Raw genomic sequence first — 26,860 nt, 5'->3', positions numbered from 1 at the left:
AACATCTATCTTTTATCCCCCCAAATGTTAAGGGTCACCTCTTAATTTTTTTTTTTTATTTAGCTAGATTTTTATTTAGATTTTATTATACAGCGTACAAAAATACACACAATCCTTAATTTCCCCCCCGCTACGATGAACCCCTATTTTTTATTTGTTGATTAGAAACGTATGACTTGAAATCTGAGGTTTATATAGGGAAAAATTCACAGAAAAACCTAAATAGTTTTAATTCCGCAAACCCGAACAGTCTCTGGGGTAGCATAGCAAAACGTTCCATGTTGGTATGTCCAAAAAAGGTAGGCTCAGTTAAATCACATTAAGGAGAAACGAAGTTCGCGGGGGCAGCTAATAGTAAGGGCCTGTTTCACAATGTATGGATAAAGTGCCACATAGCTATGCAACACATAAATTATTCGAAAGATAAAAGTTAATATAAGTTAAAGATACTTCTCTTTTCATGACAAATAGCGCTAACTGACAGTGGTGAAACGCAAAAATACTGTTTATCCTAACAATAAGTAATAAATAGCTTATTTGGAATTTATCCGGATATTGTGAAACAGCCCTAAATATAATAACATAAACTAAATGTTATATTAACCTCATTATTATACTACTCGATATAGGCTATTTATTTATTTTATTACATAAATATTTATTTATAAACGTACGGAGTAATTTAATGTTTTGTTTTCTTAGTTTCCTTGTTGTTACATTTGAATACGTATTTTAAATGATAAGTAGTAGTGTTTGTATGTAAATCAAGGACACCTGATACTTGCAATATTTTATTCGTTTGATTTAAACAGCACGATAAGTGGATTAGGCAGAATTAGCGAGCGTGATGGTGACGGCATAAGACCCGTCTAAGATTAACTTCATTACGGAGTTCTCGCCGCCTTTCTAATTCAATGAGGTTGATTCTGCCGCCTTCGTGACACACTGAAATTCTGTTCGCATAGCATGTAGTTTGATACAAATAATGATTTTTAATCTATCCATATATACGTGTACTATATAAGCCGATTCCTATAGCATACATATATTAGCCATGGGATAGAATAGATCAGGCTATATAGACAATAGATCTGTGGCTGAGAAGCAAAGCAGCAGGATGTGTCAAATCTCCCCTTTCCTAAAAATAACTTTATTAACTGAAACTAGTCTGGTGGGTTGCAGATCGCACCTGGCTCTTTCAAAACATAGACAGTGAACAGGTAAATGAACGATCGTTTGGTCGGTTCTTTCGTCGTGAAATAAGTGTCCAAAGGCCCAGTCCAGGATCTGCGCCATGTGACGCGTGAAGTGTGGACAGAAAAACTGTGTCCAGTTTATGTTTCCACCATATAAAAAAAAAAAAGCAATACACCCCCTTTCGATTAGATTTACACCGCTAAAGTTTAAATATTAATTATTAATTACTTCTATTAGACAAAAACAAATAAAACCCAATAGGTACATAAAATATTTTATGAACCCATATAAATCATATAAATGTATTTACCTAAAATATCTAAATAGAACAATAAACTAAAAATAAAATAGTCTTATTAAATATATATATAATATAATACATATTATATAATGTATAAATATGATATATAAATATATATAATATAATATAATAAATAATGTATAAATATAAAAAGTAATTAATATAAACCTGTTATATCAGGCTATGCCATCAATGCCACATCTAGTAATAAGTCCAATCCTAAACCTATGTTTTTGCTTGGTTGACCGTTTCGAGTCTGTTGTGTCTACCTGCATTTTTGTTACTGTATTTGTTTTTGAATTTTTGTATAGGTACCTTCTGTGCGTTCTAGTAATAATTATTTAGTATCTTGTAATGTGTTTTTCTCAGTAAGCGAATTTTTTTTAAATTCCTATGAGAAATAAAGTTATTCTAACACAAAATTGTTTGTATACCGAGGCTAAACATTTAAAAAATATAAAGCTAAAAAATATTTGTGTGACTGAGGCTGTTTAGTCCCCCACAAGACTCTAGTGTTGAGTCTGACAATGATTGATGATAGATGACGTCAGGCAATGATTGAATCTAAGAACGCGCAGTCAATACTCAAAGCATTATATTTTCAAATATTTATGTTTTGAAATTCTATATGTAGTTGGAAAAAGCCAACGTGGGTTAAGCATGTAAGCTAAATCGGATCGTATCGATGATCGATAATGAAGAATATCATAATTCTTCGTTCAAAATAAACTAATTTTGCATGTATATAAGAGTATACTAAAGTCATACCTGATAAAATAACACACCCAAGAATTGCAGTTTGACGATTTCAAAGTCGGTGTGTCCAGTGAAACTTGGTGCTGCGTCTTATTATGTCTATATTGTAGGACATTCGTTTTATTGGGGTTTCCGAATCGACTTAATTGAGAGCAGTTTGTTCCCATGCTTAATGAGGTTTTGATAACTTACCCCGCAAATGGGGCCTTCGCTAATTTAAGGTACGTACGATGTATGGTTAATTAAGCTGCTATATTATATACCTAAGTTTTTAAAAGATTTTTTATAGAACTGAGTCAGTGGACAGTGTGGCCATACATACTTCACCGTTATGTCATGTTTGTCTATATATGTATATTTTATTTGACTCCCTTCTGTTCTCTTTGAGTCTAATTGGTTAAAATATTTCTGCATCGATTATCTAATCGAATTATGATCTGTTTTTTTAATGAGATATGCAGTAGTAGTCATCATCATCAGACTAAAAAGAATTTATACTAGGATAAATTAATGAGGAAGTATAAAGTTTTGCAAGTATTTATACAATATCCAAATTTAATGATTAACACCATAGACTAAATCATCAACTCTTTTAAAAAGCTTCAAAAGCGTGACAATCGTCACGCTCTGGTATCACCAATAAAGCCTGTATCTTTAGCAGAAATTATTTGATAGTTTTGTCAACTATGCGACAATAATATTTACTACACAAACGAAAGACGTACGAATTTCTCATTTAAGTTCTGAGGATCGTTACTTTCGGCTCAGAAGAATAGCAGCGTACTTCCGTAGTACCTCCACAAATCAAAGTTAAATTTGTTACTATTTATATAAAATGGGCACATTTTTATCCAATCTTATTTAAGCCATACAATACGCAGATGCCATAAGAAATTGGAGAAACTGATCGTTGTTGGTAACACAGAAAGATCAGGCTAATCGTAATAAAAGATCACGTAGCTGTTTACCAACCAGATGGACCGACCAAGTGAAAGGCTCATCGCCCTCAAACTGTACTGTCATAAGGGAAGCGCTGGTCAGAAACCGGTGGAAGGAGATAGTCCGCTCTAGATGCTTCGTTGCTGTCCACAACACTCAGATATGAGCTTCCGATTAAAAAGAGTGGTATTTTTTTTCAGATTTAGTATTGTGGTGTTCTTAATTTGAATAATGAAGATACAATTAGGTCAAAATATAGTAAAATGAGTTTAAGTCAAAAACATTTCCCTCATTAATTTTGAAAACAAAACATCAAGAAAATTAATTTGCTATCTAATTTGAACATCAGTTACTTATTAAATTGTATCTAAAGATAAATTGTCATAATTAATACTATTTTAAAGGTTTCTAAGCAGATTGGTTGTATAGAGTAATAGTGCGTGGCGAAAGTGTAGAAACATTCGGTCGTGGAACGATGGACATCAAGGTAATGCAGATTAAATTTCGAATCCTTGATACCAACACGGACTTTTCTCGCGACATGTAACTTAATATGTTAGTATTTAAATAGCTACATAGAGGGAACGTTTTTATAAAAAAATACGTTTATTTTGGAACATAAGATCATCTAGGTATCACTTATTCCACGTCAATCGAACCTGTAGGCATCCCTATTCATCGGCAAAGAAGACAGAGGGTGTAGGCCGAGAGAAAAATAGCTAAAGGAAAAGCGTTCAATTGCGGGAATAAAGAACACACGCATGGACATGAGTGTATAACAAAATATAATAATAATAATTTATTGAAAGAATATGGTACAAAAATTATTTTGGTGGTACAATCGTAAGTTCGCATATATCACACAATGGCGTGAAAATTTGTCTTAAAGTAAATTTTAGATTATTAGTCAATTCTTATATTATTTGCATCATACATATGCATATCAAATTAATATTAAATTAATGTTTCACGTAAATAATTATTTATTGAATAAATAGTTTTTTCCAAAAGCAGTACATTGAAATAAATGTTAGATTTCTGTTTTATATACCTAATTAAAAAAAAACAAGACAGATTTTTTTTAATTTTTCTAGTATTATTATTAACGACTACCTGCGCCTTATCCCTTGATTTATGGGGCATCCTGTATATAGCGATATAATCAAACTTTGATTGTATCGCTATATACATTGTATTGTATTTTGAGAAATTCAATTGATTATACTTTAACCTCATTCATGTAACAAATGTAAGTAAATACGAGTTTAAACTCGACACTAAGCTTAAAATTGTAACAAACTATCGTTTCTGAATTTATAACGTAACCGAAAGTTGTGTTAAAGTGAACCGTTGCACAAACAAACCTGTCAAAAACAGAAGTATGGGATAGCGTGAAAGCCTGTATCGATTTTACGAGTATAACATATAAACAAGAATTTTAAGTTGAAACTGGTAAAGTGTTTAACAAAACATTTAACATATAAAATTATAGTTCCCGAAAGCCAAGTTCAAGCTGATATTAAAACAATCGTAAAGTTTAATACAACTGTACTGTTTATTTATTTATTAAAGTGTACCAAATCATGCATGAAATATATGTCATTTGAAGTAAACATAAGTGTTACCATAAAAATACAATTAAAACATAATATATAAGATAAAATAAGCACACATTAAAATTACCAGTAATTTTTGATATCGCAATACATAAATACACGGAACGAGAATAAAACTTCACAATTTTGTTTTAATTATATTTTTGTTATTACTATGTATTTTAAGAATATATAATATATTGTGTTTCTATAAAACCTTATAGACATGCAATTAAACTCAGTGAAAACATTATTTAAAAAGACTTCTCGTATGACTACAACAATTGCTTCATTATTATTACATTCACATGTTAAATATTATGTATTTATTTATACACAAAAATACATACACTATCCTTATCGTTGGCTAACAACACGATAATATCGAAACAAATTAAATTAAAATGCATACTGTCGAAAAAAGGATTTAGTAAGTGCAACGTCGTTGTTAGGATCTCGGACTAGGATCTGTTCAACAGACTGGCTTGGTATCGCACCAGAACCTAGCCTTTATCGAACTACGAAAAGCTCTTTGGGACAAAGAAACCGAATTCTTGAAGAACACCTGGGTTGCTCACCACCACAAGACTGTAAATCTAGCCAGTCGTACAATGATATCAATCAGTACCGTATCTCGAAAAAACAATAAAATAGCAATTATTAAATATAGCTAAAGCAGTAAAAATAATGATTGGCTAAACCATTGGTGCGAGGGCATTGTCGATATATCTGTAAAACGCCCTGATTATTTTCCTCATTTGTCGTCTCAACAGGATTTTTATTCTTCTGAACGCTCTGCACTTTTTAGTTCCTAAAACCTCGGTTTTAGTAGATTTACGTTTGTATACTTGGATCTCTATGGATAAAACCAGTGCTGAAAAAAAACATTTATTATATTATAAAATATCTGGTTTTTCTAATTGTATAATGTTTCATAGGAAAGTAAAAAAATGCTGCGTTAATATCAAGTAATAACAATTGATAACAGCATTAAAGGCACAAACTTTTTAAATTTATTTTAGTTTTCTAATTATAAATTATTATTTATTATTACTAATCTAAAAAAATAGTAAAGTAAAAATATATTGCCGTTCTAATACTTTGTTAAATTACGAATATAAACCCAAATATAACGATGAGTTATGAACATTGAAGATTGTTTATTAATTTCATTAGTTCTGGTCGGCCGCGAAAATTGTCGATCCAATATCCGGTGTTACGGATGCTTCACTTCTACTTAATGAGCGATCATTATTCTGGAATGGAAGTGGAATGCTCTAAAAACCCGAAAATTATGGTCTGCCGTCAAAATATTTGCGAAATTTAGGGACTAATTTTGAACTAACAACTTCGTTAGAAGCAGCTTTGGCCTAGTGATTTTAATACAACTCTCATTCGTCAGGTCGTAGGTTCGATCCCCGATTATGCAACAATAAACTATGTGTATATGTCTATGTGAATATCTAAGACACGGCCGTACAGTAAAGAAAAACATCGCGAGGAAACTGGCATGTGAAATACATAAGTTGATCCCGTGTCCGGCGGGAGGCTAATCACATACTTGTCTATGAAATAGAAATTATCAAAGAAACGGATGCAGTCTGTGGTCAAGGCCCATTGCAGGTTTCGGCGGCTGCGCATTTATATTACTATTCTTCTTTAGCTTTGACGCCATAGTTTATTCCGAGGTAATTAAAAAAAAAAATAGTATTGGTCCGCAATTCAGAATATTTATCGGACTTGACTGTTTGTTAGTTCACTATTTGTATGAAATTTTAAATAATCATTTAGAATATAGGATGAAAATTTAGACCCGAGAAAAGAAATCCTAAAGGGTGCGTAACCTTTAATTATCTTATATGTGGTAGGTATGGGACTGTATGTATTTCATGTCAAAAATGTAGTGGATTTAGACATATGGAAAACAAACTCTTTTTTTTATGTAATAGGAGGCAAATTGACAGAAGATCCCCTGATGTTAAGTGGTGCCTGTGGTCACACACATTGCCAGAGTTGGTCCGCTCTTTTCTTGGCCCAAAGTCGAATTGTTTCGGAAATACTTCAGTGGGCAGCTGGTTCCACATAGCCATGACGCGACTGCCTTTAGAAACGCTCAGTTTTGCAGCGGTGGACATCAAGGTGATAGGGACTCTTATATGACTCTGAATTTTTAAGTGATTATTAGCGCTACAGCATTGTCACATCTTTTATAAGTTGTAAAAAATACCACCTATTTTACATGCAGGAATTCATAGAATGACTAATGAAGTGATACCTTGATGACCTTATGTTCCAAAAAATTAACGTATACCAAACTCTTTTGTGATCCTAACATTGTGTGGAAGTATGACATTTTATTCTGTTTCCAAATTAACTATAGAGTAGACTTACCAGCAGATAAATATCCAACACCGAGAAGACAAAAGGCACCTCGCAGTATTCTGAGTGAAACGGGTTCTAAGCCGATTGTAGATTCACTTTGTGTCTGAAATTACCAAGTTAGATATTTATAACTAGTTTCTGTGGGTTTGCTCTTTTATCTAAGTCTATTTCTTTAACTTGTATATATTATCTGTAAACTATATTTTTATTTTATTTTAGGTTGTTCATAATCTATTGTGTCAAAACTGACGTTTTATTTAATTCTAATATTGTGATTTTGTTAGTGTGTAGAACAAAACATGTTTGGCCAGTCATATGAAATTATAAAAGAATAAATTTTCTAATATTTTCAGATTTAAATTAGGAATAAGATTAAAATAATTGTTTTGATGTACTTTTATTAACTTACACACTCTTAATGGTGTTTTTATAATTGCTTTGGGTAATTTATTAATTTTTCCTTACTTTAATTTTATGTGAAGGCAAAAATTTAGTTCTTGGGTAATTAATTAATTTTAAGACTTTGTTTAAAAACTTTAAAAGTAAGAATAAATCTTTATTTATTTCAGGAACACATTGAAGTTTTAATGAAAGCTTTAGATAATTTATGAATCCTCAACAGTCGCTTACGATTCTCCTTCGTCCTTTTTTCCGATAATTATTCTAATGGTATACATTTTTTTGCATTCATTATAAGAATCCATTACATGTAAGATTTGCGAATCCTTTTAAGTAAAAAATAACTGTGTCAGCGACGCTGTGCTTTCGCTCATCTGCCCTAAGTTACGATTTTGAAGATTTGTTCGTGGGAGTCATGGTGATATGATATTGTTGCATTCGCGTTTGGCGGGGGTAAGGATAGGGCTTAGCTGTTACCTGCCTCCACCCTTTTGGCGAGCTGAAAGCATCCGACAGGTTTTAGTGGGTAGGGTTGTAAAGTTTCAGTCCCACTGCTGGAGTAAGATACAGGGAGTTGTGTAAAAGCATTTCCTGACGTTAAAAAAAACCAGCTCTTCAATAACAAAATTAATATTGTTGTTATTGAAGAGCTGGGAGCTGTTTTTAAACTGTATAAATCAATTTTTACTATTTTTTTAAACAAAAAGCATTATGTGATGGTTACGACGTGAGTGAGTGAGTATTAGGTCTCAGTATCATGTCCAACTCTATGTCAGGTGTGTTTAGAAGCCAGCTATTTAACAGTTTTTTTTAATTGGCGATGAACGGGTAGATAGCAGCCTATTTTTTTTATTGTAGAGTTAGTTTGCCTGCATATTGTGTTTTCGAGGTCACAGCCTGATATATCTACCAACAGCACATGGGCTGCTTTCCAAGTGGCAAAGGTACCCACTCTTCTCCATTCACTGTCATTGCGCGTGACGCGTTATATTGCCCATTACCAGCACCATTTTTCGTCTGTTGTTTTTCTATGAAATTTATCAACTATATACTCAACGGCAACCCCGTGTTATAATATTAGTTCATTGTACACTCGAAAATCTATGTCAGTGAAGCATTTTTAACTTAATTACTTTTGAACATTTCTATCATTGCTCCTTGAAATTTTTTATTTAATTAAACACAAAATTCTTTTACTGTAAAAGTGTACTCCAAAAGAATGTTGTTTAATTTCAAACGCTGACAAGAGACTTCGTTATACAAACAACTGAAAATTTGAAAATATTCATGCACTTGTAAAATTTTATTACACAAAAATTCATTTGTATTTTTATCGTTAAAAAAATTATTTTACATTCTTAATCAGGCTTTAAGATTGTCTCATACATTTTTAGACTGTGCTCTATTGGCATGTGTACTTTTAGAGTGGTGGTTAGTCTTTAATCGAAGATATTAATGACTTGAAGATATGTGGGCTACAACGAGGTCAGAGTACGCAGAGAATTGCGTTGTACTTAATAAAATTGTGACATGGGAAAGACAGCTATCCGTCAGTATTACAATGCCTTAGTGAGACTAACGTGCCTGCTGGGCGTCAAAATGTGACACCGTCCGCCATAACTTTATCTGGCCACCGGCTAGGATGTATGACGGTCGTCAAAGAATTACACAGTTTAAACCTTTTTTATTATCCTTTAAGTAAACTGACAAAAGTTCTAATATTTGTTTTCATTTAATTTTTTGTTCATATATTTTAATTTGTTCTAATAAGTGCTTGCAATAAAACCTTTTTTTATTTTGTAAGTATTTTAATAATAATAACTAATACCATATACATCTTATACATACCAATATTTAACTTATATAACATAAAATTCAAGTATCAAATAGTTAACTGCAGTTTGATTAATGAATATTATAAAAATATTTAGAATTATGATATTAATAAATACAGTATGATTCATACCTGTGACGTAGCACCACTATCCCCTGATTCAATACTTTCTTTATTCTCGCTCTCTGTTACTTTCTCCGAACGTCTAGAAGCTTCTGGAAGATTTTTGTACTCATCCGTCGTCATTTTTGTGAGAATACCTGCTTCAAAGAGCGTCATTACCCTTGAAAAATAATATATATAATCTTTAATAAAATATTAGATTAATTACTGGAAATTTTGATCCTTGAGTATATATATTCCAACTTACTAATAGTACCTACAAGTCTCATCAATATCAGTTCAGTAGTTTTTGAGACATGAGTTCATACGATACGATACGTTCAATTTACATTTAAAGTAGAAACTAACAAGACATTTGCTATTAGTTCCTGTTTAAGAGCTTAATTTTATACTTATTTTAAATACTTACCTAATAAACGTATTTATTAGGTAAGTATTCATTCAATTTTCAACCGTGGTGGAAGGTAGTCCATAGCCGTGTTAAAAGTATTATTAGCCGTGTTATAAGTGTTATTATTCAATTTTTAACAATAGTGTTAGCTTTTATAAGTCAAATTTGAAGTAATACAGAATACGTAAAATCAGTGAAGTGAATAATAGTGAATCTAATCAAGCTATGAAGTGCCATGGCTGTAATAACGTATTAAATGTCGATCATTTTTTAAAGTGTAATAATTGCAAACGCAAGTTTTGTTATGAATGCCTTGATGTTGCTGCCGGGTCGACTAAGCAGCTCAGTGCTGAGCAATTGGCATCACTTAATTGTCCTCTGTGTCAGAATGTAACTCGGCGTAAAAACAATGACGATAATACTCCTGTCCGGCGGGGTCGCAATAACCAATCACCAAGCGCCTCCTCATATATAACGACGTGTAAAGAGCCGGAGTGTGATTTTGCTACGAAAACTTCTGCAGGCGCTGACTTTTCTAAGCAGCCGGTTACGTTGGACAGTATTAGCAAACTTATAGACTTGAAACTGTCCCCTGACTCATCGTTTATGCTAAATCTACGGTCCGCGCTTAGAAAGGACTTGAAGGACATGGTGACCGACGAGGTTAGCCGAGCTGTTGAGTTGGTAAAGGCTGACTTCACGACGACAACGGATTTTATCATCTTAGAACAAAATGATTTGAAGTCAAATATTGCAGACAAAGACAATCGAATCAGGGTACTCGAGACTGAACTTACGAAATCTCAAAACACGTTATCAAAACTCCAGAGTCGTTTATTTACAGTTGAAAAGATTTCACGTGACTTAAACCTCGAGATTCACGAGGTACCCGAAAGCAAGACTGAGAATCTGATGGAGTTATTCAAAAAACTCTGTGAGTGTTTAAATGTTGTGGTATCTGAGAGTGATGTTAAAGCATGTCGTCGTGTAGCTAAGATGGACTCAAACTCCAAAAGGCCGCGAAACATACTAGTTACCCTCTCAACGCAGCGTCAGCGTGATACACTCTTGTCTGCGTTGACTCGCTTCAATAAGTCCCACCCTGACACCAAACTATCTACTACCGATATTGGTATTGGCGGCTCGTCGTCGAGCAGGATATACTTGTCTGAACATTTGTCTCCTGAAGCTAAAGAGTTACACCGTGCGGCACGTAAATTTTCTACTGACAAGAACTACAGGTTTGTTTGGGTGCGATATGGCCAAATTTATGTTCGTAAGGATGAATCAAGCCCGGCCATTCTAATTAAAAGTCATGATTCCTTCACTAAATTGTCTTAATTGTTATTACTACTACTAATTTGTTTGTTTATCATTGCTTAGTAAGTTACTTGATCAATTTTTGTTTTTATATACTGAATCACACGTTATTTCCACAATGATTAATATATTTTATCAAAATGTAAACAGAATTCGTAGCAAGTTAACTCAATTTTCTTTAAATCTGTTAAATTCTAACTTCGATATTATATGCTTGACGGAAACGAACTTAAATATGAGTGTTTTCGATGGCGAAGTTGTTGACGCCCGTTACAATCTCTTCAGAAGAGATCGTGCGGATTCCTCCTGTGCTAAAACCGAGGGAGGTGGAGTTTTACTCGCCGTCCATAAAAAATACCAGGTCATCCGTCAAGCATCGTGGGATAGTGATATGGAGGATGTCTGGGTTACTCTTATTCCTGAAGCACGTGACACTTCTCGCATAAATTTATGTGTTTGCTATTTGCCTCCTGATATTAGAATTAACAAGCTTGAACTCTTTTATAGCCATTGCCAAAATTTACTTCTTAATCGTTTCCCTTTGGATAATTTCTTATTAATTGGTGATTTTAACACACCTGATTACTCTGATTCGATTAATCCCTCTCTGTCAATTTCCCCTAACCCGAGTAAGAAGCTCCTTCTACTAAATGAATTAATGTCACTGTGTAATCTAAAACAGCATAACTTTATCACAAATGCAAACGCTCGCTTGTTGGATTTGGTGCTTTCTAATATAGATTGTATAAGTGTCAATGAAACACTTGCATTAAGTTTGTTAGATAAAAATCATCCCGCAATTTTGATTACTCTTTCTCCGATTCAGATTTCTAAAGGGCTTCAACGCGCTAACATTAAACGGCTTAATTTTGCTAAATGTAATTTTGAAAACATTAAATCTGAACTCCAGTCTGTGAACTGGTCCGAAATCTTATCGTCCCCTTGTATTGATGAGTGCACCGAAGCTTTTTATGAGCTTTTATTTGAAATAATATCAAGAAATACACCAAGTTGTTGTAGCAAATTCTCATCTTATCCAGTCTGGTACAGCAAATCCTTAATTAAATGTAATAAAGAAAAAAACTTATATCATAAACGGTTTAAGAGGTTTGGGAATCCCCGCGATTACGACGTTTTCTCTTTGCTGAGGGAGAGATGCAAATTTCTTACCAAGATTTGTTACGACAAGTATATCGCATCCATCGAGGACTCGTTGGCCAAGGACATAAAATCATTTTGGAGATTTGTGAATAATCGTAAAGGCCATATTTCAGTGCCTCACACCATGACACTTGAAAATACTTCTGAGACAGACGGTCAGGGGATATGTGACCTTTTTTCGCGATACTTTGGTTCAGTTTTTGACGATAAAACTAATAAAACTATATACACTGACCAATCTGGTGCTGTAAATAACACGTATTTTAATATATTATCTGGCTTTTCTATTACGGTAACAGATATCAAACGTAAAATAGATAGTTTGGATATTAACAAAGGGGCGGGTCCTGACCTTCTGCCTCCTATTTTCATAAAAAGTTGCGGAAAGGAGTTGTCCATTCCATTATGTGTTCTCTTTAATAAATCGTTAACTAGTGGTGTGTTTCCTAAGCGCTGGAAAACTGCCCACATAATACCTATTTATAAAAGTGGTGATAAGTCCAATTGTAAAAACTATAGACCGATAAGTATTTTATCTTGCGCTGCTAAATTATTTGAGTCAGTGATGTATACTCATCTGTTCAGTCATTTTAAGCCTGTTCTTTCAGACAAGCAACATGGTTTTGTTAGAAACAGGTCTACGGTCACTAACCTTCTGGAATACAAAAACTATCTCTGTCAAGTGTTTGCCACAGGTGGCCAAGTTGACTCTGTTTACACTGACTTCTCTAAGGCTTTTGACAAAGTAAATCACCATCTGCTCTGTCATAAGTTAGCGTCACATGGTATCCACGGCAGTTTATATAGATGGATCTGCTCATACCTAGACTCTAGAACTCAGTTGGTTGCGTTAAAGGGCTTCATCTCTGCACCTATCGCAGTTACATCGGGAGTACCTCAGGGATCCCACTTAGGGCCATTATTCTTCGTAGTTTTTATTAATGACCTTATTCAACAACTGTCCTGCAATTGTCTCTTATATGCAGATGACTTAAAAATATTTACTTCTATTACTAATTTAGATGACTGCTTAACATTACAGCGTGATATCAATACCGTATCACTATGGTGCAAGACGAACTACATGTATTTAAATATAGACAAGTGTTTTGTCATATCGTTTACTAATAAACGAAACAAAATCGTATGGAACTACGTCATAGATGGTCAATTAGTTAACAGATCAGATGTTGCAAAAGACCTAGGTATCCTGTTCGATGACAAGCTTTCATTCCGTGCCCACTATAGTCACATCACGTCTAAAGCAAACCATCTACTGGGTTTTATTCTTAGATCCACAAAAGGTTTTAAAAATCCTCGTAGCACCTTGTACTTATACTTCAGCCTCGTAAGAAGTATATTAGAATACGGTAGTCCAATATGGTCGCCGAATTATAAGGTGCACATTGACGATATTGAACGAATTCAGAGGAAATTTCTCAGAATTTTATGTTATCGTATAAAACCTGGCCGGTCTAACTTAAATTATTGCGATAGACTCCTGAAATTTAAAGTTCAACCATTAGAATCCAGACGCATAGTCTTCGACTTAGTTTACCTTTACAAAATCACCCACTCCATTATAGACTCTCCCGAACTACTAGCTCACATTAGCCTTAACATTAGATTTAGTGCCCGTAGAGCTAACGAAGTCAATTTATTTTCCCTTCAAACTTATAAGAATAACATCTCTTTTTACAACCCTTTGACCAGGATGGCTCGTCAATATAACGAGATGGCAAAGAGCAACCACTTACTTGTGGACATATTCTGTCGCAACATCAATAAATTCATTAGTGTCGTTAAAGACATCCTCCATCGTAGGTTAAGTGCTGACCCTTGTGGTCCTGGTTAACGTTACGTTAAATTGGTGTCGAGGAACTTATTATTATTATTATTATTGTTTTTTTTTTACTATGTTACCTTTGTTAGTTATGAGCCTTTTATTGATGTAACATTAATTTTGCAGTGTGCACATGGTTTTACATTAGAATCCTGTTCATAACTATTAGTTTTAAGTTTATTTTTGTAAAGATTATAATGTGTTTTGTGCACCAAATAAATAAAAATAAAAATAAAATAAAATACGCATTTCGGATATGAGTTATAAAGATGCCTAGAAAAAAAAATTATAAGTCCTTTAGGAAAAGTAGCAAAAACTTTGTCATTGAGAATGTCCATGGGCGGGCGGAATCACTTAACATCAGATGAGCCTCCTGCCCCCTGGTTTATAATAAAAATAAACAACTAGCCAACGATAGCTTAAATAATTAATATCAAATAAAACTTGTATCTTCATTTATGAATTATGGGTGTGTGCATCATTTTTTGTCGTTACTAATTTTGTTTCTCTTTATAATGTATGTGATATTAGAATACATTATAAATAAGCTTATCCTTACACACTGTTGAATGTTTCCAAATAGGGACAGCCGATTTGTAGAGCAATTGCCGAGTATCGTGTATAAAGTTTTTCACTCAAGTGGAAATTGTGGGAGCCTGAAGCAAAATATGAACATAGAGTTATTGTATTTTCTGTAAAGAAATCAATTTTATTAAATCTTTGAGTGATCTATAATGGTATAACGAATAGTAGGGATAATTTGCATCTCTATCTTATCTTATATCTTTAAACGAGCAATTCTTGTATATATATATAATATATATATATATATATATATATATATATATATATACTAGCGGATCCGACAGACGTCGTCCTGTCTACACGTCTTTAATTTCAAAATTTAAATTTTTAATAAGCCATTTTGATGAAAATTATTATTCAAATGTTATGACAATATCTAACGATCCAGCACATGGTCACACACGATATAACACAATGATAACAAAACTTTTTTTAAATTTCGGGACAGACTAAAATTAAAATTCGAATATTATTTAAAATTTGACACTGCGATGGTAGCGCCGTCTGTCGGATCCAATGTAAAACATTCCAAAATCAACAACAACTAATAAATTGAAAATTAATTAAAAAAACATTGTCCAGCGGACAAAATTGTGAATCTAAACCATTCCCAGATCCCCTTGAACACACACAAAAAATTTCGTCTAAATCGGTCCAGTCGTTTAGGAGGAGTTCAGTCACACGAGTACACACGCACACAAGAAATATATATATTAAGATATATATACAAGAATGGCTATATATCCAACGATTTTCATGAAATTTAGTATACAGAGGGTTTCGGGGGCGATAAATCGATCTAGTTAGGAATAAATGATCCCCAAGTCCCAATTCCAAATTCAAACTGAAAAATGTATCTTCCTGACATCTATCGGCGAATAAAAATACTATTTTTTTTTGCAATAAATTGCTTTAACGACACAACAACACTAAAGCTATTCCAGCATATATAATCTATATTGTTCATATTTCATCATTTTATTAGTATGTAATTCGTACTTATATATAATTTCCAAAAACACAATTTATAAAAAAATAAAATACCGACCAAAGCTCGGCCATCCAGGTACTAACATTTATATACCTAATGCTCGACGTTGGAAGTTCTGCGTCTGCTCTTATGATTGTACGCCCATATCGTATTCCATGCTATTTTGGTGTAAGAGAAAGTGCACTTGTCTTGCGCACACAGAAAATAATTTATGTTGAGTTGTGTCTACGCACCAAAGCGTTCGGAATCATAATACAATGTTTCGCGTCCTCCTAGCACTGCAACGCGGCGTCTGGATAACACCATACGAACTCCTACTTCTACACTGCGCACGCGCTGAATCCGTTGGCGCTTCATCAGGCGAGCCAACGAGCCATATACGCCTGTGCCGTTCTATGAAATTAGATTCATTAATAAATTATTAACCCATATACAATTTTATATGGGTTCCAAGGTCAGATAAGTAAATTATAAATCAGAATTAAATGACGGTATATATTGAATTTATTCTTTTATTTACTGTGAGGCAAACGAGCATAAAAAATAGCCATAAAAGGCAGCTACCGTAGCCCGTGAACAGCTATGTTTAATACCTTTAAGAGAGGTAGTATTCTCTTTTTATATTTGGAGGTCGTATCTCCCAAGGAAGACCTCCACCCAAAAGCAACATCTCGCTATGTCTATATAATTTATAGAAAGAGAGTGCTGGCGTCTGTGTATGTTGCCAATTGATTTCTACCATTACTGAAACCAGTGAAGACTATCTGGGAATGTTAAAAATCCCGTGATGTAAGGAACATTTCTTATTTAAAAAAAAGTTATAACCACAGATAAAATTCTAAAATAAGTAAAGTTTATTAATAATTTTTATACTTTTATGTCGCAACGAGAAGCCTAAACAAATATAATAAACAAGAAACTTGGTTATAAATATTTTATTTTTTAGAAAAATTCACATAAAATCTAGTTACGAGATATTTTTTTTAGCTATATAAAACAACTTAATAAATTAAACTAACCTTATAATACATAACTAAAATATATTATTAAAAGGAGTCCCTTTAGCCAAGGTTCCGAAGATACTGGCATCGTCCTTAGATTAGCTAGATGGTGTAAGAACACACAAATATTTAGTATAAATATGTCATACCTGTAATATTGTCAACGTAGAACTATGTTTTTCCACAACCAATTCATATCCCCTCTCCCTCATAGCCTCTTCGAGTCCCTCCAAAGTGCCGATGGGCTGCTCCTTGGCCGGTTTGGCCATTAGACTAGTTAAGTTTGCGGAGTACATATCTCCAATAACGTAAGTGGCGCCGAGGGATATTATTATGGAAACCAATCGAGCCTTGTTTGACCGGGAGGGCTCTTTGTTGGAGGCTGTTTTGTTTGGATAAAAAAATGTTTTAAAAGTTTCATAGATTTTAGACAATCAGTGGGTGTCAAATATTAGCGTTCCTCTTACATCTTACGACGAATAATACATAGTCATGACGGTACTTTTTTTTTATTATAAAATATGATGTTTTTACAGGAATAACAAGCGAATACTTGTATTCAATAAATAAAATATAAATACAAAAAAATTACGTGAAAAAATTTTAGGAATTCCGGTTACCCGGAACGATGTAATATTTTTTTTGTTTTTTTATAGAACAGGGGGCAAACGGGTAGGCTCACCTGATGTTAATGGTTATGTTTCAATGCCAGAGGGTTCGCGTATGCGTTGTCGGCCTTTTAAGAATTAGAAATAAAGAGAATAAAATGTACTTTGTCGCAGGAACAGCGTGGTTGTGAACCAACAACATTCGTCCAACAGTTGCAGCATGTTTCGTTGACGCCGCTGCCAGTATATAGGCGTTGCTATCACAAACCATAGAGCTGGGCCTATTACAAGAAAGGTAGCGCATACCAGGGGCCATACCTATGGATGAGAATTTTTTTTACTTTATTTTAAACTCTCTCTATCTCTCTATTTCTCTTTTAAACGGGCTTACCTGATGTTCAGTGATACATATAGACAATTTCAAATTTCATTATTCTCAAAACTAAGTATAATATAATTAGATCAAATTAGGAAATAGAAATAATATGCTTCGTTATAAATCTCTTTATATTGTATATAACAAAAATATAAAGCTTTTTTTCAAATAGATGCTTCGTCATTAGGATAAATTAAATCATAATTTGAAGGTTTATACTTAAAAAGATATATATAGTAGGATTGTTTAAGCGAAGTGTTATTAAACAAAAAAAATATGTGTAAAGATCCTGTATTTTTATTTATATCCTCTACTATTATTATAAAAGAACAAGTGTTAGAAGAGAGACTATAGGAGTTGTATTTACCTGCCATTGAAAAGGTCTAATGATAACAAGAGTTTCGCTCAGTTTGTCTGGAGCATGAGTGAGGAAGGCTGCGGAGTCTGCTAGGGATAGAAAAGAGAACTCCACCGCTTGAAGCCTTTCCCATGTAATTGTTACATCTCCAAGGAAGAAATCAGCTTGCTGAAATATATTATGTTATCTATTTTCAAGAAACGAAAATATACTCGATTTTTAACAACTTGAAAGTAAACATCAAGGATTTTTGTATCTTAATGGGGATATTTAAAAAAAATCTTAATCTAAAGATTTTAAAATTTTAAATTTATTCCTACAAAAACACTAAAAATATTTTACAGAAATTACGATTTAATTCTAACACCACTATCACCGAATCGTTAAGGCAATTTTGTATTTCTCTTTTTACTATGCGTATTTGTATGTCGTTATATGAAGCATACACCCAACTTGGGGTTCCAGTAAAAAATATATAGAAATTTAGGTACACATACAATAAGTAAAGGAAAGAAAAATTATACTAACATAGATTACTACATGAACTAACACTAAAATAAATTGTAAGAAGTGTAAATTTTAAATACTGGAAATAAAAGGCTTTTTTATTTTATTTATATGAAGCATATAATTTTTTTAACAAAAACAAGGTAATATACGAAATTTTTTTTATATATTGTTACAAGAAAATTTACCCGTTTCCATATGAGTCCAAGAACTCCTTTGAATGTGCCGTTACCTGATATCATTGAGCCCTGACTTCGCACAGGTGGATCGTAATATTTGTATCTGAAAGTTATTATTATGAAGGAAAGGACAAGAAAGCAAAAGTGAATTATTTTCATATATAATTTTTACGGGCTACAGGATGACTGACTAGTTTCTTTAACTAGGTCTGATATTAATTATAATTAATTACATATGTTCTTAAAATTATTAAAATATGTTTATATTTACGCGATTACATTTCAATAAAACCTAATTGAAAAGTACAAGCATTGTTTTAAAATTTTATTAAAATTATTATTTATTAAATTATCAACATAATATTGCAAGATTTTAAATAAAACCCATATCCACAAATTAAATAATTGTTTAAATGTTAACATCAAACAATTAATTCAACTTGATGTTGAAATAGCAAATGATTGATGTATTTTTATATAATATATAGTTTTAATAAAATATATATACCACATTCAACACTTATTATAAGCATTTAAGTATATCTAGGACAATGTTTATATTTACTTGAAATTTAATTTCCCAGCCAGTAGTGCGAGTAGCTTGTCATCTCTACCGCCCGTTACGTTAACTGAAGAATTTTTGTAATTAACAAAGTGCCATGGAGGAGCCTGCCGACAAGTACGTAGAATAATTTCACTAGCTGAACTATGCCTATACTTGTGGTGACTTTTAAAAGTGAATATGTCTCAGTTGATACACACATACAAAATCTTCGATAGAATATGCTGTCGCTGACTTGTGGAGGCATTATCAAGCTACACTACTATTCTCTAAAAATAAATCATACTTACGTTAAATATGACATTCATAAATAACTTGGTTTTTTATTGGTAAAAGTAATTTTACCTCTTTATAATATCAGTACAGGTAAAAACTTGCATTTCTTCAGAAAAATCGTCACACGTGATATCGGCATGTCTTTAAAACTCTGGACTTTATTACAAAATATTCAGAGCTATTTCAAGGTATATATGACTTTATGTAGGCATTATCTAATTAAAATATTGAATTGACTGAGACTTGTATACTTTTTAACAATGTTATATTAACATTTAGCTGTCATACATACCAGTGGATCCGACAGATACTGTCTTGTACACACATCTTACTTAAAAAAATATCTATAATGTAAATAATTTTCGACTACACTTAAACACACAAAAATAATATCAAAATCTGTCCAGCCGTTTAGGAGTTTAATTGCACACAAGACAGAATATATTTCCTCTATAGATAAATTAATTAGATACCGATTGCAGTGCCATCTGCCGGGCTGATTTGTGAATGTAAACCATCCAGGGCGTCACCCAAACGCATCCAAAAAATCGGCCCAGCCGTTTATGAGGAGTTAAGTTAAAGTTAAGTGACTGAGTTCAGTTCAAACACAAAACGTACATTAGAATTATATATATAAATAAAATAAAAAGAATATCACACACAAACTTTGACATAAGCAATTTAAATACTAAACGTGAAGCCCTATTTAAAAATGTATACAATAATGATGTTAACGAGACGTCTAAGAATTTACATTATTGGAAAATTAATGATCACACGACAAAACTTACGTGTAACACCGGTACATTAAAAACTCGCCCGCGAAAGTTCTTGTACACTTTGTCGGCAGCTGGCAACACTGGATTCTTATATAAACGATCCGACCACCAATTCACTAAAGATAAGTGATTAAGGCGATCTGGTGTGGCTTGGTTATAGTAAATGCGGTAGCTGAAATAGCAACTTTATGTGAATATTCGTGAATATTCATTACGTTATACTTCAATATCGGTTCAAAGATATTTTATTTCTCAAAGAATTACACTTAGAGAAAAAAAATGTGAGCCGTCACAGCACGCCTGGCAGATGTCATATGACATCGACATTATTTTGTAAAAGTAATATGCAGAAAAGAACAGACTGTGACTGTAATGATAGTAATGATGACTATTTGTTGAATAAACATTATTTTCATTAAATATTTTTAATGTTAAATTTACTACTGCATTTAGATTGTTGTATATCATATAGCGTGGTGACGCGTCGCCACGGCATGCGTCGCCATGCCAGAAATCGGTTTTACGTGCGGCTAAAGATGTTTCACATCAATAAGAGTAGGTTAGTTGCGTAATCCTTATATAAAATAAATTATTAGTTTTGATAGTACTACTTAAACTTAAAAAAAGTAATGGAAAGAAAATCTTTTTTAATGTTGTTATTTAATAGTGTGATGAGGTAGTAATAATAATAATTCACAATGTAATCAAAATTATATCTGTGGTCATAGATCAGACAATGTTAAGTACATTTTTGCTCAGTATGACTAATTAATATATCGAGTCTTTCGTATTTTAATAGTGCCTTCAAGATTTCTATATAATTAAATTGCTTGTCTAGTAAAGTAATGATGGCCACAGATATAGGACACTTATGCACGCCAACGTGTGAGGCGGAATATGATGTAAATTAGATTGTACCTTAACTATTGAACTAAATAATAATAATTATAAATAAATATTGTGATAAAGGTGGACGCTGGTACTCAAAAAATACTCCAGCCAATTCCCAATCGGTGTTTCGTTCAATTGAATTACAAAATACGTGATTGTCCGAAGCTTTGTATTGGGTTCTGAGAAAAATGTAATTTTTAGAAATAACGTCGGAACGAAAGGCAATCAGTCGAAGCGTGTTGCTTGCGAAGAAACATTTTTACTAAGATTTTGTTAAATGAACTGTAGCTTATTACTTTAATTCCTTTTGTGGGTATATTGACAATGACACAAATTTTATTTTTAGGCTATTTTTTATAGAAGTAACAAGTTACTACCGCTGGTACCGTAGTAGCCGAAGTACATCATCAAGTTAGAAGACAAATGATATTGACTAGTATGTTTTTTGTCGGTCTGCCTTTGAGTCTCAGCTACCTACTGTTTTTTTTTTTTGCACAATAAAATTCACATACAAAACAACTTTACTTAAATTACAATCAAACCTATACAATATGGCTAGTAAGTAATATTATACTAACATAATTATCTACAACACTAGCTTAAACTAATGTTATGTTCATTAACAGTCTGATAAACCAGCTAGGTCTTCCATAGTTGCTCACCTCACACATTAAAATTGAGTTTTGTTTAATTTTTTTTCACTAGTAATTTTTTTGTTTTGTTTTGTGATGAATGAATTCACAATTCGATTCTCAATATATAATATAAAACGCCTGCTTTGTTACAACAATAATTATATACATTTCCAACACTTCTTATCCTTAAACAACCACACAACTTATAATTTAACGTCCGTCTTGGTCAAGCGAATCGGTCCGAATACCCTCACTTATTTTAGATCGTTTTAAGACGACTCGTCATTCTGTTCGTAACTGTCGGTATCGAATCAATCAACGTACTTAGGACATCGAGTAAAATATATTAAACAAATACAATCATCAAATAATCTATACTGTAAATAATGAATATTAATTATAAACATAATAAAATTGTAATATAATAACATACCATCATAAATTCGTTACATCGTGAATCAAGTACAATCATCAAATACAGTAGCTTGTAAATTGAATATAAATATTATTTAAAAATAAACGTGATTTAAATAATAAATTTGTAAAATAATAATAAGTGATCATAAATTTATTAAATTTTAATGTTTGTTTAGTTTAAAATTTGTATGATCTCTTCGTGTTTGCCTATAAGCTAATCACATTAAAAATAGTATTTTGTAATAATTGTTTTAACGATGTAACACTGTGCCGAGCGTGGGCAAGCTTCAAGCAAACAGTCTTAGTGTTCTATAATATTTGTTACTATGTTCGTTTGTCATAGCCATATTTAAATTTCTAAGAAAATCATCTAATCTCATACCAAAACTATCCCATGTGCAGAGGAACAGAGCTCAGGTTACTTATAATAAATGCTTGTATCCTTCGAATAGACTTAATATACGCAACATACATACATGGATTTATTATATCTAACGGCCACTGATTCTCAACCCGGTCCCCATTGGATAGCTATACACATAAACTCCGAAAGAGTCGCAGAATATTTTGATTCGGATTGCAACCTATCGGAGCAATAGCAAGCTTTTAACAAGAAATTGTTTCGTGTTCATCAACCCGCTAAGATAACAAATATTCCTCGGTCTTTTAGTATTGCGTAGTTTATTTGTACTACAAGTACAGCATTATGAGATTAGATTATTTTCTAAGAAATTATACATATGACTCAACAAGAATGACATTACTCTTGTGGATTTGTATAGAAATATATTGCTAAATAAATAAAGTGATAGTAACAAAACTTCTTTTTTTTTTACGACGTCACGTTGCTTTGCAACGTTGGTGACAGTCATTAGTTAATGATAGGCGTGAAATGAGTCACGTATTAGTAAATGGGGTTGTTTTGACAATTTTAACCCTCATTAAGGGGTAAATCGTTGATCAATTAGGATGTAATGTTTAAAAAATCCGATCTTGTTAACGGCAAAAGGGGATCTTCGGAGATTTGTGCTTTTTTACAACGGTGGCTAAACCTAAAAAGAAGACCGCGCGACGCGTGGCTAGGTCGACCGAAACCGAGAGTGAGGCAGTCCTGGGATTAACCTGTACCACTAATAACGGTTCGGTGGCCATCAATACAGAATTGTATACTAGAATAATAAGCCCTGAGTAGATACCTCGTTTCAATATACCCTTAGCAAGAAGAAAGGCACACAGTTGTCAGTCGTAAGGATTTGGTGAAATTGTATTAGTTTGGGAACAATAAGAGAGGTTAGACTGAATACCTACTGATAACTTGCCTTACAATAGCCACAAAACGAACAAAACATTCACTACAGAATTATAAAATTGAGGACGTAACTACTAACAAATTTTATTAGCAAAGTTAATAATAAAAAAACGTCCAACACAAACGCATTGAAACACGTCTATCAAAAATGTGACGTTCGGCCGACATCAAATATTTTAGACCATCAAAATTTATGAAACTAAAATTATGTATTTACGAATACCAGTAGTTATCAAAATTAAAGTTTCCGGTGCTTCGGAATCCATTCCATCACGAGGGGTGTCAATATTTCAAAAAATTATGCCTCAACACAAATTCTGTTAAGTTATTCAATAAGTAATTAATCTTTTTGATAAAAATAATTTAAAATAAAATTGCTATAAGCAAGAATGTAGATAATAGTAGTAGATAATATGCTAATTTTCATTGTTATGAACAGAAATATAATGATTCAAAAGGGAACCTTTAATATGCACTAGGGCCTGTCAGTTCCATGAATGTAATTCTTTTTTTCTACGCGTCATTTAATTTATTCCCGAAAATTGAATATATTTTTTTAAGCACTAAGCCTTTATTAGTATTTCTGTTACTTTTAGAACCAAGAAGAAGAAAAACGCAATATGTCCTGAAGGTTTGTCCGAATTTTCATTCATCCGCACATTAAAAAGATAATTGAACGCGACAGTTATGTAACCTAACTTTAGTTACGCTATATTATATATATATATATATTTAAGAAATGAGCCCTTAATTTTTCATAAATTCATAAAAATTGCTATTTTGGAATATAAGATACAGGTATCATTTATTCCACGTCATTAAATTTGAATTGGTAGACATCCCTACTCATCTCCAAAGAAGACAGAGCAAGACGAGCGAAAAAAGCTCACAATAGTATTATATACATATTTTGCAAATCATCGTATTAAATGTCAAACAACACTTATTTGACAAATAAAATTTAAAACAAATATAGCAAATTAATTAGCCTGTCTAGCTCTAGTCCCAGGCCCTTTCTTGTTCTGATCCATTAAAAACAGTTGACAGTTAGCTTCCAAAGTGGTTCATTTATTTGCACATCTTTCTAACATCCACCGAACTTAACTCGAGTCATGAGGCATTACCAATAGGCGAACTGTATAATTAATAACAGCTAAAATTATTATAATAGTCGTTGATTTAATGGTAATCACATATTCATTATAATTTAGTGTATCGGCTGCGTTGATTTACGATGTGGTTTATACTATTGATTTATAGGCCGTTTACTCGCTAGCGTTTAATTTGTATCTCCCTTACTCTTATGGCAAAATAACATGTTAGAGAGGGAGAAGTATTTTGAATTTGATAAGTCATTATTTATCTGGCTTTTATACTGAATATTAGGTATCGATGTTTATGGTCTATTGAATATGCTAGAACCCAAATTGGTACAAAATTTATCCTTTGGAAACTAAGAAGTACTTAGTTGTTTTACTAAAATTGTGTAACGGTACCTATGTATACAGCTTTCGTTTGTATGTTTTGGATTTAAATTAATAATAAAATAGATGAGACGATTAAAAGTTATCTTAATTACAATAAGACTTTTTTCGTTTGATTATAAATGATAATGTTTGCTATTTAAATTACTTTTAATAACGTTGCACATGGAGCAATAACTTTTGTCAATAATGTTTGACATTTATTATTTTTAAAGAAGAGAGCACTGTTGGCCTGGTGGTTTCAGCGACTCTTCTTCGACATGCCCGACACACAAAAATTTGATGTGTGTCAGATTTAGGTCATCAGCATCTACAGATACAGAAATCTGAGGCTTATTTTATGACGAAGTAAAATCATATGCAGTTTTATTATTTCTACGTTTATGTGTTTGTCATACGTTTTTTATGTATATTTGCTCTACAAAAAAACTACTTTTGAATAAAATAGACAATATTTGTCAGCGACAGTAGGCTGACACCCACTTGATACGAAACAACTTTATTTAATTATTCCGATGTCAATGAAGGTAACACCCAATTATTTTTTTTATTTTTTTTTATTATAGAACAGGGGGCAAACGGGCAGGAGGCTCACCTGATGTTAAGTGATACCGCCGCCCATGGACACCCTCAATGCCAGAGGGCTCGCGAGTGCGTTGCCGGTTTAATATTTAGTACTTGTGTTTCCTATATTTATCGTGGTTTTAATGTTCTGAAAGTAATAAAATACAAGAAAATACTTACACACGTTTTCTCCGAGTAACAACGACCACTCTCATGGCTTCTTCGATACTGTCGCAAAACTTTCTACTAACTGCCCCGTGTTCCCAGTAGAAAATATACAGCATCGAACGGTGAATGAAATTTATATCTGTTAACTGGCAACAAACTTTTATCTTAGAGCTTTAAAATATAAAAAAAGGTGTACCTCGATTTATAGTAATTGCAGTTTTACACGAAACTTTTATTTTAAGAAGTTTTTGAGTTTTATTGTATGACTTGGCGATGGCGATTTTAGCAAATTTTTTTTACTAAAGCTCACCGCATATATTTTGTTCATCTGTAGTGTATATTTTCTAAAATACATGACTAATACAAAAATTTAAATTTAAAAATAATATATTTAGATTTTATTAGTAATTCCTTTTTCTCTATTTGATCAGCCTACTACCAAATATATTAAGCCGTGGATAAGTAGTGTTTAATCTCTTATATTCGCGAACACTCGACTGAGAGGTGCCTGCTTTTTATTTTTTTTTAAATGGACTTGAGAAAAATATATAACAAATATCTGAATTGATTTGTCCTAGAATTAAATAATATAATAATTGCATTGTATTAATAATCCTCAATTTACCAAATTTTATATCATTTTACCCTTTAGTCGTAAGAATATTACAAATTTAATCATAAATATTAATTATTATATTTAAGATAAACCATTGTATTTAACTTTTAAATATTACATATATATTTAAATACTAATTTCTCGGCTATAAAATAAATACCTCAGCAATAATATTTTCGCATTCGTAAGCCTCACAAAGTATGAAACTTGTTCGTTCTTCAGATGTGTCGAGACCCTTTCTTTGATGTTCATAATACTGTAAAGAAATTGTATTATTGACACATTCAATTGTAAGCTTCGAAAACTATTATAA

General features: G+C 32.4%; 1 protein-coding gene across 1 annotated transcript; it reads right to left on the bottom strand.

Moving 5' to 3' along the window:
- Window positions 1-16,042: 16,042 nt before the first annotated feature.
- On the bottom strand, window positions 16,043-26,069 carry LOC111003229 (ionotropic receptor 40a). Its single transcript, XM_045631724.1, has 8 exons — window positions 25,944-26,069; window positions 20,476-20,635; window positions 19,412-19,515; window positions 18,856-18,949; window positions 18,170-18,328; window positions 17,591-17,744; window positions 16,968-17,200; window positions 16,043-16,210 (listed from the first exon to the last, which is right to left on the bottom strand). The coding sequence occupies exons 1-8, from the start codon at window positions 26,045-26,047 to the stop codon at window positions 16,043-16,045; spliced, it is 1,176 nt and encodes a 391-aa protein (XP_045487680.1). The 5' UTR covers window positions 26,048-26,069.
- Between the last annotated feature and the right edge of the window lie 791 nt (window positions 26,070-26,860).

The sequence above is a fragment of the Pieris rapae genome, chromosome 16 (assembly GCF_905147795.1).
Source record: "Pieris rapae chromosome 16, ilPieRapa1.1, whole genome shotgun sequence".
Lineage (NCBI taxonomy): Eukaryota > Metazoa > Arthropoda > Insecta > Lepidoptera > Pieridae > Pieris > Pieris rapae.
This window is presented reverse-complemented; position numbering and strand designations above follow the sequence as displayed.